We start from the raw sequence: 17,339 nt of genomic DNA, 5'->3' as shown, positions 1-17,339 counted from the left end.
ACGGGATTTCTCGCTCCTCTCATTGGTAGAACGTTCTACGACGCTTCAATGCTGCCAACCTAACAATGCCGTGAGTCGTGACGTTTGCGGGAGAAATGAGAACTTGTGAACGAGTACCAACCTTCTTTTAAAGGTAAGTACCACCAAATCCAATTCAAAATATTAAAAAATCGATCGAATTAATTATAAAAATGGATATTTGCGAAATGTCGAAAAAATACAAAATTTTTCTACCAAATTTTGAACATTTTCTTTAAAATATTCTATTTAGGTTTACCTTCGTCGTATTATTTGTGAATTACTAACAATGAATTGCATTTTTGGGTGGAAATTTATCAAATTTGAAGCATCTATAAAATTTACAAATGCTTCGATATTGGACATGGACAAGTGAAATGATTTTATTACCACGGTTTCCATTTTTATTCCATCTATTTATTTTATTTAACAAATTCAGGATAATGTGAATTAAATAATCTTTTACCAATAGTTTGATGATATTTTTTTATCAAAATAAAACCTTTTTCACAACAGCACATGAAAGTAGAAAATCATCAATGAAACTGTTAATAGATATTGTCTATTTCTTTTTAATTTTTTTATCATTATTATTACATTTATGTGAACAATTTGATTGAACTAAAAACATCACGTATTGTTTTTTTCCCAAACACTTGATAGCCTAAAAAAAAAAAAGTTTTCCTTGGCATGTCAATGTCAAAATTTATAAAATAAGATACCATTTTTTGAATTGCGGGCCATGTGTATTGTGTTTTAGTAAAATAGTCTATAGATAATAGTTAATTTACCATGTTAGCCTCGGTGATTGATTATTTGGGTGATCCAATTTTAGTTTTAAATGTTCAAAAGTTTTTTGGAGTGCGCTATTGCGCCAAGGAAACGTTAAGTTATAACAGGAACGATGATCCAAAACAGTTCTCAGAAAAACTCAGCCAGAAGAAAAATGACAGTGGTTTAAAACAAATACACAAAATAAATGATTACACTTCGAAAATTTCACCGCCAAATTCAAATTTGAGTAGTGAAAATGATTTCTCCACAGATTCGGACACTGATGAAACTACTTGTGTAGTCACTAATAAATTCTGGTTTTATCTTTTTCTAATATGCACATCATTAGGCGATGAAATATTTTATGCCACATTTATTCCATTCTGGTTTTGGAATATAGATGGGGCAGTTGGAAGAAGGGTTGTCCTAGTTTGGACCATTGTAATGTACATCGGTGAGTTGTGTTAAACTGTTTTATCTAATTATGTTAAATATATCAGAATATAGGACTGGAGGCTGGCGTTTTCTGCTCTAATTTATATTTATTGAATCTTTTAAAAACTTTATATAATTCAATTCATGTTTTAGGTCAAGGTATTAAAGATGTAATAAAAATGCCAAGACCAGGCCCCCCAGTTCAGAAGCTGCAGACCAAGTGGGCTCTGGAGTATGGAATGCCGTCGACGCATGCCATGGTGGCTGTCTCTATCCCCTTCTCAGTCCTCCTCTACACCATGGACAGATACCAGTACTCCTTCTCCTGGGGCTTGTCGTTTGCCCTTATCTGGTGTTCCCTCATTTGCCTCAGTCGAGTCTACTTGGGAATGCATAGTGTTCTTGTGAGTTACTCTCCATTCTTATTCCTCTGAGACCTCCGTCATAACATACCTCTCTTTCTATTGCTTATGAGAAAGTGTGAAGTAATATGACATTAAACTGTGCTATTTAAATGCTGTATTATTATCATTAAAGGGATCTGTCAACTGTAATATAAATATGAAATATGCCGTATCTCATTATTTGGTTATATCTGGTTAGTAATATTTTTTTAATTTTTACATTATTAGTAAAAAAAAACAGAAATATTAAAAACAATAATAATCATTAATTTTAGAAAATTGTCTGCATCCTAACTATTTTTCACAGATTAAGCAGATGAGCAACAAATAAGTTTAAGAGAAATAATGTTGCACATTGCAGAAAAAAGAGCTTTAAATTTGTACTGGAACACAGACATAGGAATTAATAGACGAGAAGATAATGGCGAGGGGTAAAATCAACTGTTGAAGAACGAAGGGAGTAAGGCTGACTGTGATTCGTCAATAAATCAATCTGACAGTAAATAGGCATCTCGCATTATAATATCACCATTTACTTCTTAAAAGTAAAATCTGCTTTTGAATGAATAGACATTTTTACATGGGAGCGCAAATTACTTGCCACGTTATGAACAAATTTGCGAAGTCCAAATTCGGCAAAAAAATTCGGTTCAATTTTCAGAGTCGAATATTTCGTTTAAGTATTTAGTTAAGACACTTTTATAAATGTTCATAATTTACTTCCCAGCAACCAACCAGCTTTGTGTTTCGCGTCCAGACGTTTCTCGATGTGATAGTATATGTTTCTAAAACTGATCTATATTATACGATGTGAATATGCTTAAAATAAAGTAAAATAATGCTTATATATGGAATGTAATACGACAATTGGGTTTATTCTCTTTTTCAAATCTATTTTGACAAGTTTTCATAGTACAAGTCAACATTTTGCCGTGTTATTTCGTAAAATGAACCGATGATGCCTCGACCATAGTTCGCACAAGAATGATGACGTCACGTTTTCAAATTTCACTTGAGGCCATACGCGAGCCCAGCCGGCTCCAATGGAACCGGTATGGGGAGTGGGGATAATACGCTTTTAATCACTTAGGGCAGGTCTACTAATATTCATATGTCTATGTACTGGAAGTAAGAAATTGATTGAAGGAAAATAGCTATTAAAGATACACTTTTATTTTTTTAAGTAGGTACCTACATAATGTATGAACTTAGTCATAAATGTCCTTTACAGAATTATGGATCAGACTTTTCTACTAAAAATAATAATTGAAATGAAATAATAATAACTGATGATTTAAATAAATGATATAAATCAGATTTACGGAAAACCTAGATAAAAGATACGCAGAGTACCTACGTCTGATTTTTCATTTACAGGAAAATAGCTTAAGATGGTATTACCAGACACAGCCGAAAATTGGTAATTTTAAATCGAATTCTAGACGTATCGACTCTTTTCTACAAAAAAACATAAATTGATTTTGAAAGATTGTTATTTTATCTAGTAAAGACGCTTTTTAAATTTTGAAAAGAATGTAATCTTTAATCTTAATTAGCATTAGCATTGGTACAGAATTTTAATTTTACTGCAAATACAATTATTATCATAAAATCCTAAGACGCGTTTTGTGGTGAATATCCCTCAATTTGTCTATTTATTTAGGCAATTACAAATTGATATAATTTAGATTTTTTTTACATATTTATTTATGTTAACATATATATCATATAAGATTTGCATATTCTAATCTATATAAATTTTTAACGTGTGGTATATTAGAAAGCAGTCGCCCAAATGGCTTGTCATGATACGTGTCACTGTACGCACAGGTTTCCTGTCTTCAACGTTTTACCGCCTTTTCCGAGCAGACCACACAGTCCTGCTTGGGATCTTTTCTTAAAATACGGAGTTTTTCATTGATCCTGGTCTCTGATGGAGTGAGAATTGCCCAGTAAAAAATATTAAAATAAAATTAATGCATAGTTATTGTTATTTATGAAAAACAGAACAAAAAGCACAACCAATTGTAAGTGGGTACTGTATACAAGTGAATAGAATCATGTGTATACCTGTAAAAGGACCTTTTTATTTTTTAAACAATAAAATGTTTATCTATTGTTTATGTCGCTGCTGCGGCGCCATCGGAGTTGTTAGAATGTTTCCTATGTCGCCGTGGCGGCGACAACGGAGTACAAAGAGTTAAGATAGTTTTTAGGTTAAAAAATTTGAATTGTTTGTATGGGAAAATAAATATTCTTCTATCAAAAAATATTTTTGTATGGGAAAATAAACATTGGAATTTCGAAAAAGTTATTTATCTTTTTTACTTTTACCATCATGTATAAAAGACTCCCGAAGTTAGCGCACTTTGCCCCCGGACACCCTGTATGTATTGGTAAACCATGGACAGTGTACAAATTAATTTTGCTCAAAATTCTGCTTCAATACAGGTTCGCCTAGTGATTAGTGCTGGTGAGTAGTGAGGCAGCTTATATCCAACTTAAATATACCTACTATTATTGTCTCCTTATTATTGTGCCATTAAACATTTTTCTATTACTGTTCTTATATATCTAATGTCACCTTGAATAATATGATGTTTATAATCCTGCTAGGTTTTTGATGATAAAATAAATATTAATAAAAATGTAAAATATTTTTTTCATGTTTACTCTCTTCATTATCCAACAACTTATTTGGTAAAATTTTGGAACGGAGAATCCAGAACCGTGAGAACCATGCTGTAGACATGGCCTGTTGCGGCCAGCTGCGCAGGACAAGTAGCTTATAGCAGAATGAATATGGTGTATTTATTATTTATCTCGCTCTAAAATTGCCCTAACGCGAGAGACCGTCTTTTGACGGAATTTGAATTTACGCCCGCTGGTTATTTGGCTTTAAAAAGGAGTCACTTTGCGGCTTGCTATAATTAGATTACCTAGAATTCAATTATATAATGCTTGTTTGCAGGACATAGTAGCTGGGATTCTACTGACCATTCTGCTGTTGATTCCCCTTATCCCGATGGTTGATGCACTGGATATCATTCTCCTCACGAGGTGGTGGGCCCCTTTCTTGGTGTTTGTGGTTTCCATCGCCTGCATTATTTATTACCCTAACAGCGAAAAATGGACTCCTACACGGTAAGTGTATATTTTAATTGGTAATAAAATTTACTATACGTACATAATTCTTTGCTGAAAAAAAAAAACTAAAATTCTAACAACGCTTATGTTGCATTCCTACTGTGGTAATTACTGCCAAGTCATCCTGAAATGCCGTTTGATGGCAGCAATAGTCCTGCATTGTTATGAATATAATCAGTTTTATACTGTATGGGAAAGGTTCTACAATGTCCTACAATCAAAGATATTAGAAGAACGAGATGTGCTATGAGCAGTTCATACTGTGTGGAATTGTTTTGCACAGTGTCGCCGGTTTTGTTCACCAATACTACTGCACATCTTCGCTTACGCTAAGGTATCCGCACTAATACATAGAACAGATTTCTGTGCGTACACGTCCCGATAGTATTCAAAGTACCCTAATTAGGTAGTACTCCGCCCACGGTCCGGCGGCCAACATAGCATATCTCGTTCTTCTAATATCTTTGCCTACAATACATGTTTTCAGATTCCCTGCCCAAATTTAAAAGTGGGATCATGTCAATTATATCGTAAACTGTTCAATGCGAATACTATACACACACTCACACATACACACTCACACCTATACACTACACACGTCACCCAGTAATTACTGAATATACATATCACATATGAGACATTACAAGGAAACATATCATAGGTCATCACTGTAACCAATGTACTGTTTGTTTCTATAATCTTAATGTATAAAAATTCAGCCTGTGTATGTTTGCCCTCACAAAACTCGAAAAGTAGTCGACCGATATAGCTGAAAATTTCAAAGTTTGTTCTTATTAGTGCCAGGAGTGTTTAGAGTGTGGTTTGAATGGTAGAAGAAGTGGGGGACGCCAGAGTAATCAATATCTCTGGACTGGAATGAGATACAGAGTCGAATTAAAGTAGATGTAATGTTGTGTGGAAACAGTAGTGAATGGTGGAAGAAGTTGGAGAAGTTAGATAGTGATTATATACGCTCATGTTTATATATGAGGTGGTCTCCAGTAGCCAGTCTAGTAAACATTGGTTCACAGTCGAACATATCTTGTCAGTTATCTGTCAAATTATAGACTTAATTCGAAATATTCCTACTTGACATTCAATTTCAAATAGAATCGCTGTTTTTGAAAGCATCCCAAAATAAAACTGAAGCTAATTGTCTACAATGGAGTGCTGGTACCTACCCTGATGTATGGCAGTGAGGCATGGAACTGGCAGAGGAAGGATGAAAGTAGACTAAATGCTGTGGAAATGAGATCCCTGAGGCGTATGTGAGGTAAAACCATGATGATCGTGTGAGAAGTGTGGAGATCCGCAAAGAATGCAAGGCTGATGTAAGCGTAATGAGTAAGATTAAGAAAGGGATGTTCAGATGGCTTAACCATATGGAGCGAATTCAATAATTTAGGCACATTTATCACGTTGTACAAAACCCTTGTTAGATGCCAACTAGAGTATAACTCTACATTATGGTCTCCCTTTTACAATATTCATTCCGATAACATTGAAAAGATTCAACATAAGTTCCGGAAGTATATAAACTATAAATTGCATATTCCTGTAGAAAATATTGATTATAACTACTTACTAGATAAATTATCCCTATTAAAACTTTCAGAAAGAAGAATAAACACAGATTAAATAGTACTACATAAAATATTTCATTACAAAATTGACTGTCCTGAGTTACTCCAATTAATCAGTAATAATAATAATAATAACATGGAATTTATATAGCGCAGTTTAGTGTCATTTCACTTCAAGTGCGCTTAACTACTCGTATAACAAACTTTAAAAAAATGGTAATTCAGTGTTAATAGTTCTTAAAATTATTCCTACAGTGTGCCTTACCCAATACAGATCTAATATTATAACACTAAATACACTGTTTATACAAAGTGATGACAAAACTTAGAATAACAATAACAGTAGGACAGGACAAAACACGAATATTAAAACTAAAACATAACATAAAACAGGAGGCAGTTTTTGCTCAGAAATGAGAATTTTCTGAGCAGACACTAAAAAGGTACAATAAGGAGACAACCGAAACCAAACAATTACCGGAAGTTTTAGAATATGGCTTATTATAAAATATTGAAAAGAAGTTAAAATTTATAAATGGTAAGATTTTTCAAATAATTTTGTTTTTAAAGCTCGTTTAAATTCAGCCAAATTCTGGAGATTAGTAAGAGCTGAGGGAAGTCTATTCCAGATGAGAGGGCCTGTTACACTAAAAGAACGATCATAGTAAACAGCTCGATTTGACCTAGAAAGTTCGATTAGACGATTACTAATATCTAGATCTGCTGACCTTAGAGTAAGCTGTCTATTGCTTAAGTTTTGTCGGATACATAGTTCCGATATATATGCTGGCGCCATTCCTTGCAATGCTTTGAAGGTCATTAAGCAGATCTTAAACTCTATTCTTTCAGGGCATCGAAGCCAGTGAAGGCGATCCCTTAGAAGTGGGGTTATACGGCAATACTTAGATTCACCAAAAATCATTCTTGCCGCAGCATTAAAAACTGACTGGATTCTATTGATTTGTTTCTGAGGTAGGCCGGCATATGCACTATTGCAATAGTCCATACGTGAGACGACGAACGAATTTATGAGTGACTTTGCTCCATCAGAGGGAAGGCATCTCCTGATTGATTTTATCTGCCTTAAATGGAAAAAACCAGAACTCACAGCTTTTGAAATTTGCGATTCAAGAGAAAGAATATTGTCCATAGTGAAACCTAGAAATTTTATTTCTGCAGAAGGGATTATATCCGTATCCTGAATACGGATTGGACTGAAGTCAAGGAGAGCTTGCCTTCCAGGGGAAGCTATCCACATAAATTCTGTCTTTGTGGGATTTAGTTTAAGTTTATTGACAGACATCCAACTTGAGATTGTGTTAATGAGGCTAACCACCTGGTTTTTAAGGACGTCTTTTTCGTCCGGAGAACAAAACTTGAAAATCAAACGATCATCTGCGTAGCCTTGTGATTCAAAGCCAGCTGAGTGAATTAGTCGTTCAAGACGATTCGTATAGAGAATGAAGAGAATGGGGCCTAGGACAGAACCCTGGGGAACTCCAAATTCTATGGGAGTTTCAGGTGATGTACATTTATTGAAAGTGACTGAGGCTACTCGTCCAGACAGGTACGATGTCATCCATTGGAGTGCATCACCTCGAACGCCAAATTCGGTTTCAAGCACATTTAGTAAAATACTATGATCTACTGTGTCAAATGCCGCACTCATGTCAAGAACAGATATCAAACCCAACTTACCTGCTTCCATCCCGATGATCAAGTCTGAAACAACCCGCAAAAGAACAGTTTCCGTTGAATGAAACCGTCGATAAGCGGATTGATTTTTGGCAAACAGACCAGCGGAGTTCAAGTACCCCACTAATTGTTTGGCAACGATTTTCTCAAGCAGTTTTGATAGGAATGGTAGGTTGGATATTGGCCTGTAATTATCTGTATTATCAGTATTAAGATTTTGTTTTTTTAGTATTGGAGTTATAATTGATTTTTTAAGTGATCCCGGTACAAGTGAATTTACAAGAGACTTCCGGATAATTTCGGTAATTACAGGTGCTATATCCGGGAGACATTTCTTTAAGAGCCAGGTCGGTATGGGGTCTTGAGCGCATTGCTTGTTTGGGCAAGACTTCACAGCACGTACGACATCTTCTTCAGTTACTGCTGCAAAAGTAGTGAAGTTACCAGTGAGCGGAGTTGTTGCCGCGACAGAAGGCAATCCTACCCCACCGAGAGCCCGAATTTTTTCGACTTTACTCCTAAAATATGTCGCAAGACTATCCGCTTCAAGAGAGGAATCAATCTTGATGTTGCTCTCTCCACATAAAGTTTTTATATTTTGCCACAGTTTTCGAGGGTCCTTTTCTGCCTCAATTTGTTCACACCAAAAGTTGGATTTTTTCTGCGTTACTTCTTCCTTGTAAGCATTTTGTTTTGCAATCCAAAGTTGCCGATTGCTGAAAGTCGGGTTTCGTCTGTACAACCTCTCGAATTTTCGCATTTCCCTTTTCTTCTTGAGACATTCAGCATCGAACCATTTGCAGCCATTTCGAATGCGGCAGACCTTCTCTGTGAAAGGCGCATTTTTGTCAAGTAATGCCAGTAGCGTAGAATTATAAAGAATTACTAACTCTTCTACCTGGTATTTACAAAACTTTTCCTTATCACAGAGCGGTGAGATTTTCAGTTCATTGCAAAATGCCTCGAAGTCGAATTCTCTCCAATTTCTAGAGATAACGGATTTAAACTCCAATTTTGGAGGATCGAAGGCAAACACGGATGTGACGAGACGATGATCCGATAGTCCAATGTCAGTCACGTGAGTTCTATTCGGGGGAGACCCAACTCGGGAAATGATTACATCAAGTGTACCTCCTGCATCATGAGTAGCTGAGTTTACCCACTGCTCGCAGCCGAAGTCACACAGGATTTTGGTGAATTTTTTGGACATGAGATCAGTTTTCTTTTCTAGGTGAATATTTACATCTCCTAAAATGATAACATCACAGTTGTAGTTGGAGGTGCATTCTAGGAGAGACCTGAATTCATTAAAAAAAATTGCAGTCGGTGCGCACGACCCGGGACGGTAGATGGAGATTATGACGAGGGATGCACCATTGGCAGAAGCCTTGCAACTGACGAACTCGAAAGTAGTATAAATCTGATGTATCCCTATACTGTCTAAACGAATACCACTTTGCGCTACAATTGCAACTCCCCCATGATTTGTAAAATTAATGTTCGTTGTATCATCTTTAATGGGCCTTGCAGCTTCATAAACCGAGAACCCGTTTGATCGAAGGTTTTTGATTGAAAGTGAGTCTGCATTTTCGTGCCAAGTCTCCGATAGCGCCAAAATGTGAATACCTTTGTCACGTATCAGATCCACAATATCATCGTGTTTGTTTCCAATGGATCGCGCATTCCAGGCGGCAACGGTTAAAAACTTAGGCGGACGAGCATTCCTGGTTTGTGCTAAACGCAAGATTTTAACTAGCTTAACTTTCCTCTCGGCTCTACACCCTCGTTTTCTTCCCTTACGTCGGGAAAATAGTACACTATTGTTATTATCATTATTACTATGGTTTATGTCATTATCACTGCCATTATCACTATTAATATTGTTTTTAACTGGCAAGGGTCGTAAAGCACACAATTCGTCCAAAGTATATCTTATCATGATTTATGACCCTTACGACCCATTTCGAAAGTTCACACAAAAAATACAACGTACCCTTATATCGGTCATCGCACCGTCCCAGCAGAAAACATGTGGCATGCATCTGTGAACTCGCTCTGCACTATTCAACAAACTATGTCTGCTAAAAAGTTTTTGAATAAAACTTTTACATTCAATATTTGAAAATGTCATATCTATCAGAATTTACACTATACAATTATTTTAACATAAAAAACACATAATTTGGCATATTTCACTTATAAGGACACACTTTAAGAACACTAGTATAAGAACTACCCTTTCAGGAGAATTTAAATCTGGGAGCTTAAATAGATGCGTGTCTGCAGCTTCTAAGCGCGAACACGGTAATCAGCATCCACATACCCAAAAGATCTTGCCGAAATTTACTACCCTTTTATTTTTACAACACCAGGACTCTGTCTTATCAAAATTCCCCGATTCCAAGAATTCACAGTCTCGGAAATAAATACTCTGATCTGGGAGATATATTTCATCTTAAAAATAATCAATATAAATATTGTTTATTTCAATTCTTTTATATATCGAGACACAAATAGACATCTATAATTTCCGCAATATATATATTTTTATATTTATTTTGAATATCTATTTATGTGAGACTTCTTATCATTTTTACTAATGTATCTTATTTTATTATATGCTTTTGTTGTAACATTTAATATTTTTTCGTTGTATTATGTTTCCTTTATTGTTTTAATTTTGTAGAATTTATAATAACTGTGATACTCTACTATTAAACTTTGTAGTGTGTAAAAGCCCACTAGGGCGTGTAATAATAAATAAATAAATATGTAGCAAGGAGTGTGTGCCAATACCGAGTTGTTTTGCGGTATATCCTTTTTGCCAACCCCTGTGGAGAAACAGCATGATGATTAGGTAGTTATTCAATTTAGATTCCAGCTGAGATATTGCATAGTATAGTATAGCATGTGCATACGGCAAGTAAAAATTGAAGTTAGTCATAATATTGAGTAACATTTTTGAATTATCTTATCTCTAATACGCTGTTGAAGACGTCTCATAATATTGATTTTTCTCGGAAAATATTTGTCATTCCGATATAGTACCTGTCATAAATAAGATAAACACGTGCAAGAGTGCAAAATCATTTTATGCATACGTGAAGACTTGATAGGTAATTAATTGTTTTTGAAAAAAGCATGTTTTTACCTGTCACAGGCGACACTAAATAATATAGGTACATATATAAAAACATACCCGTATTCGAATGCAACATTGTGTCCAAATTTAAAAGCAATCGGTGAAACACTTTGGGAGATTTAAGATTTTGAATGAATATTTACATTTATATTTATATAGATTATCTTTGATGTATAATTACTACAATCTTATCCAAAACCGAAACTAATATATTACATTAATACGCTGAAATATATTATCTTATTTAAAAGTCAGTATGTAAAACAGAGATAAAAAAAGTTAAATTTTTACCAGTGGCTTAAAATAATCTAATTTGGTTAGAATTATATTATCATCCTTGAAATAAGAATACAATTCTAAAATGTCCATGGAACATAAAATAAAATGTAATATGGAAAGTCTGGTGGGTAGGAAGCTGTGCTAGCTGTTATGCGGCTGAGTGTGATACTTAAACTGTTTTTCTTTTCAGAGGAGATACCACAATGATCGTGAGCGTTTGTGCCGGTATCCAGATCGGAGCGTGGATCAACTATCAACTTGGTCACATGGAGCCTAGTAACCTCACCCCTCCTTACAAGATCATATGGCCCTCCTATGACATGCTCGGAATGGCCATTCTCCGCACAATCCTCGGCTTCTGCGGAGTGATAGCCACCCGAGCCATCGCTAAATCCATCTCCTACGCGTTTGTCTGTGCCCTGCTAGGAAAAGATAAAAACGAGCTAAGGAATTCCCCCAACAGCTTGCAAAACAAAGACAAAATCATTGTAGAGCTGTGTTACAAGTATTTCACCTGTAGTATGATTGGCCTCACCACTCTCGTATTGTTCCCAAATGTGTTTAAACTCGTTGGTATTGAACGACCGACCTTCCACACGGAGATTTGATATTAATTTATTTTTGCCTAGTGAAATTTTGCAATTTTGAATTAATTAGAATCCACAGTAGTACCTGCTATGATTCTACCATTTTTACTCTTATGTGAACAATGTTTTTAGAATTATTTTATACATAAAAAAGGCAACACCGAACCAGTGCAAATCAGAGCGTTTTCCCTTTGAAGTACCTACTATTACATAAATATTATTGCAGGAGCAATTGTAACAGTTTGCTCTAAGGGGCCGATCTACGAAGGCGTCAAGGAGCCAAGGCATTAATAATACCTAACACTTAATAACACCCTAGAGCCTATTTAAACTACATAATAGCTTAAATGTATTTGAACCATGTTATTGAATAGTATAAGCCAAGGCTGCCCAACCCTTAACAGTTGGGCGAAATTGACGATTTAAAAATCACTGGCGGGCCACTGAATACTGACGGTTCCTATTTCCATGGGGGGGGGGGGGGGTGGTTAGACGCAAAAGATATTGTATCAAAAAGTGGTGTATTTTTGTTTGAGAAGTAAGTTCAAGAGGTTTCTGTTGTGTTTTGTTTTTTTTTTTTTTAATTATTATTTGTGATTTGGCTGATTTAAATAACTTGTCTCTGAAGTACCCTAATAGGCGACCAGTAGCATTTTAGATTTTTTCGTTGCTGATTCTCGTTCTGAGTAACCTAAATAGTGATAAATCGCCTTCGTTGGCAACACTGGTGACCGCGCGCAAGCTGCATTGTTTGTTTTACCGCGGGCCCGCGACTGTTTTCCAAATTGGCGGATTTTTGAAAATGGTTCACGCGGGCCACTTATAATTCGTTCACGGGCCACAATGTGGCCCGCGGGCCTGGGGTTGGGCAGCCTTGGTATAAGCTCTTTACTCTACTTTAAACTCGTGAGAAAATACAATTCTTACTGTCACTATTTAATTAATAAATAACGTAGGACCATAAAACTCTGTATACATATTTCTCAAATGGAACGTTTTGCTTCTTTACTCATTTCGGACGGGTATTTTTTGCGCTGACCCTACGATGTCTCCGGCCGAAAATAAAGGTCCCGCGTGAATTTCTTTCTTTGAAAATAATTAAAAATATTTAATAAAAATTTCCACGTACATAGTAACTCAGCATACCCAAGCTATAAAAGTACTAACGAAAATCAAATATTATTTGAAATGCAACTCAATTAACCCTGTAATATGTTAATTACGGTCGGCTTATTTGACCATACCTGCTTTCTTTAAATACGCCCAACATCTCTCGCTCGCTTGCACATAAGAGTTGAGTGGGGCGGAACAAAGATAGAGATTCGAATCGGGTTTCAGGTTTATAAAAACCCCATTCAAGGAATTGAATTATTACAATAACAAATAATATACTATCCTTTTGTTGAAATACTGATGTAAACGAAAGGCACAAAGATAAATATAAAAAGAAGACTTGAATTACGACTCGATAATTATCTACATATAGTGTAGACCTTTACAAAGAGATTGGTATATAATATTCATATAAAAGCATTGAATAATTCCGTCTTTTCTGCCATTCATATGAGACCGGCGCAAAAGGTAGAACTACCCTTCCCTGCTTTAAGCATCAATCGACCGAACGGGTAGAACCACCTTTCCCGGCCGAAATGTGTAAATAATCTTACATTCATATCGTATTCAGTCTTATTTACATATCATAAAATATATATACAATCTTCTACTTGTTTGTACACTTCTTATCAGCTAATCTCTGGATATTCAAAGTAATGTTTCTTTTTGTCTATTTATGTTGTGGGGATGTATTTTGTAAGGCTGCCTTTATATACAAAAGTTTTTTCCCATAAGCCGCTCACGTAAGTGACTTATGGCAAAATTACCAATGTAAACGACACTGTAAGTCTCTTATCGTAATTCATTCAAGTTACAGAAGTCGTAAGAGGTGTAAGTTTTTGACAGGTCTAATCGCTTACGCGCGAACTTTCAGCCTTCTCACAGCTTATGAAATCAGTTTGATATGTTGAGACGCTTACCGTAAGAAATGGTACCGAAACGCGCCAATGTGCTAGATGTCAAAAATTAAAAGACAGGTTTTTTTTAATATAAAAAACACTAGATAGAACTCAAATAAGCCCTACGAAAACGAATGTAAATGCCCAAAAGTGATATCGTTTATTTTTCAGTTGGACAAAAAGTTTTTTGAAAATGAGCATTCCTTTTTTTTAATTATCGGTTCAATTCTTTTTAATCTCAACTTTTCTGTTTATAAAATTATATGTATATTTGAATTCGAAGATGGTTGCTATCTCTCATTCGGATAAAATTAAAGCACTCCATTCTATTCCGCCGTTAACGAAACAAAAGCGCATGGAGCAAGCCATCTTCTATTCCAACCATAGACTAAATTAGACTAGACACGGCATATTCATTTAAAAATAACCCCAACACAATTTTGGTTTGGTTCACGTGCACATTTATGAAAAGGCCCACGCATTGTATCGCAATGCGAAATGGGCACTGTGCATTGCGTTTTACCTTTTGTTGGTCAAGAGTAAACTATTTTGCTTCTCAGCTATGCTGGGCAAGTTCATTTTTTCAATCACAAAAATAACCCAGTTCCAAAAATTTAAATTTGAATTTTGTCCATGTTACAACACCTCTGACAACAAATTCTCCGTGGTTTCGCTTACGAGTTTGAACGCTTGTACAAGGAGTTTAAACAGAGTTAGGTTGTTAAGTTCATCTCCATATTTGTGATGTACGCTACGTGGCGTTATTTTTAAAATGAATTTAACTAGACAGGGCTAATCTAGTATAATACATCAATGATTCCAACACTTTATTTGGGCCTTTTCGTCTTTATTGACAAAATCGCATAAATTTGACAGCAGCAAATCGTTCTTTACAGGAAACCATCTTACCACAAATAAAATTACGGGTGTCGCGGTCGCTGTGAGCTCTTACATAAATTTTACTTATGAGTGTAAAGCCAGCCTAAGAATAATTTATTGTTTTTATCTCAAAGGTAGATTTATCAGAGATTTGAAATTAGATATTAATTTAATCAGTTTTAATTTTGTATTAAAAGACAATTATTTGGAAGGTGAAAATTCAATTGTCTTATAATATGCGGGTCTTATAATATACCCAATTTGGGTAATCGTAGGAGGAATTTTTAAAATAATTTATGGTGTTAACTACTCTCTCAGTGATCCACCGCTCGACTATCTTACAACTACTATAATCTGCCTTTATTTTTACTAGCCGATAACATAAAATCAAGCTCTATAATTTGCAAGTGTTTGTATGTGAAATTCAGTAGTTCACCACGTACCTAAACTCTAGTGCCAAGCTTTGTACACCGACGGGTTGTGTTGTCTTACTCTTACACACTCGGTTACTATACGCCATCTAGCTTGCTCTTTCTGACTATGTCACCAGGGTTCATTATTGTTGTTTTAAGACATTTCGGTTAGTCCTCAGTGTTTTCTTGCATCTGTCACATGTGTTTCTCTTCGTTTTGTTTGAATATTGTTACAAAATGGAGTCTTCCCTCAAGCGTAATCATAACCTTTAAGCCAAAAAATATTAATTTTACGAAAGATCGATAGCAGTGTGTTTGTTTTTACGAAATACCTCTTTCAACTTTTCATGTATTTTTTACATATGCACTATAATAATATTAATAATTTATTTTATTCCAGAATGTGGGGAGTTTAGTGCAATGTAATACTATAATCCACCGCTTTCGTTAATTGGACACTTGTCCGGTTTTTGGGGTGACGGATTTGTGAGAGATTATTGTACTTTAATATGAAAATTACGATGAACCAGTCACAAAGTTTTTTTTTACATACCTACTAAACTTAGGTATTTTTTTATTTGTTATAAGTGATTCACTCAGGACCAGTTTCGCTAAGCACCATTTGACACATTTATTCTGAGAATTTAGTAGAACTGACTGATCAATTGCTTTTAAAGACACATTAGCGTAACTTATATAACATTAAAACTAAAATATAATAATAAAATACACAACCCTTTCCAACCAGCAAAACAATTCTGAATTGTGATAGGCCCATAGACACGAGAAACCATAGACATGCTGATAAGGTTGAGGGGATCAAACCATGTTGCGAGGAGAAGGAAAGTAGCGTATGCATCACCCTTTCAATGACTGGTCAATAAATGAATCCGTCAGTTTGCAGGCAACTCGCATTCTACTATCACTATTAAGACTTTGAAAATAAAATCTGCTTACGAATTACTAGTCCTTTTTACAATAGTGCGTGAATTGCTATCGAAATCTATGTCCGCGAAAATTTCCGTATTTTTCCAAAATCGAATATTTTGTTACTGTGTTTAATTAAGACACTTTTACAAATGAGATATAATTTACTTACCGCAATAACAAACACACGCACGCTGAGTGAACGTCCACGGTAAATATATTTGGGGTTGTCGCACAAAAGCTCCTATCATAAAAATATTTTTTTAAAAGAAAGATAAACATTCTCGTGTTGCGAATAACCTGACAATATTTGAAAATCTCGTACTACCACCACGGTAAGTGGAAAATATTGCTTGTGTTGTGATGGAGAACTTAGCCAGCCAAGGAATTGAACCCACTATGCCTGGGTGGGATCCAAACGATGCTAACTCAGCCACTGACCGGTCGAACAATCATCTCTTTTAATTAATTTATGTTATTTATTTTACACATAAACAATTTAATTAAAACATTTAATAGCAGGTACATTATTATTCACATCTATGTGTAGTAGATACTCTCAGTATCGCCCTGGTTGCTTGAAATGGCTTTAGTTGTGTTTAGTGACCAGAATAGACCACTACCTCCAGTCACTCAACATAACCGGGAGTGGAGATGCCATAGTCCGCATCCTCTTAAATATATTTAATTTATGTGAATTATTTCACACATAATTTAATGAAAACAATAAATAAACGCCTTAGCCATAATTTTATACAAGAATAAATTGATGCATTTGTATTTTTGAATAGGCTTATGAAAAAATATGTATTTCATTAAGGGTACAGTAATTTTACTGCGAATAATAAATAAATTGAAATTTAGCAACATAAAATATATAATACCACGGAGGAATACATTCATAACATTGTAACAATTATCTGTTTATTTTATCATCGGTTCACTGCCAATCTATTCCATGGGCGGACCAATCATATGTAATTTTAATGATAACAAAAGCTTGTGGCAGCGAATGTGTTAACGAGAACATCTTTGTAATTTTGT

The 17,339-nt window shown here is 35.1% G+C and overlaps 1 protein-coding gene across 1 annotated transcript; it reads left to right on the top strand.

Moving 5' to 3' along the window:
• The first annotated feature begins 731 nt into the window (after positions 1–731).
• LOC149421337 (sphingosine-1-phosphate phosphatase 2-like) lies at positions 732–14,562 on the top strand. The gene is made up of 4 exons (XM_089635957.1): positions 732–1,246; positions 1,381–1,631; positions 4,603–4,775; positions 11,668–14,562. The coding sequence occupies exons 1-4, from the start codon at positions 811–813 to the stop codon at positions 12,083–12,085; spliced, it is 1,278 nt and encodes a 425-aa protein (XP_089492083.1). The 5' UTR covers positions 732–810; the 3' UTR covers positions 12,086–14,562.
• The last annotated feature ends 2,777 nt before the right edge of the window (positions 14,563–17,339 follow it).

This window comes from Hesperophylax consimilis, chromosome 9 (genome assembly GCF_061612785.1).
Source record: "Hesperophylax consimilis isolate HC1 chromosome 9, BYU_Hcon_1.0, whole genome shotgun sequence".
Classification (NCBI taxonomy): domain Eukaryota; kingdom Metazoa; phylum Arthropoda; class Insecta; order Trichoptera; family Limnephilidae; genus Hesperophylax; species Hesperophylax consimilis.
This window is presented reverse-complemented; position numbering and strand designations above follow the sequence as displayed.

What these genes read in the sequence shown, in the direction of transcription:
- LOC149421337 (XM_089635957.1), top strand. Translation starts at nt 811, where the DNA reads ATGTTAGCCTCGGTGATTGATTATTTGGGTGATCCAATTTTAGTTTTA. An exon ending in GACCATTGTAATGTACATCG is followed by an intron (nt 1,247 to 1,380) that starts GTGAGTTGTGTT and finishes TTCATGTTTTAG; the next exon opens with GTCAAGGTATTAAAGATGTA. An exon ending in TGGGAATGCATAGTGTTCTT is followed by an intron (nt 1,632 to 4,602) that starts GTGAGTTACTCT and finishes GCTTGTTTGCAG; the next exon opens with GACATAGTAGCTGGGATTCT.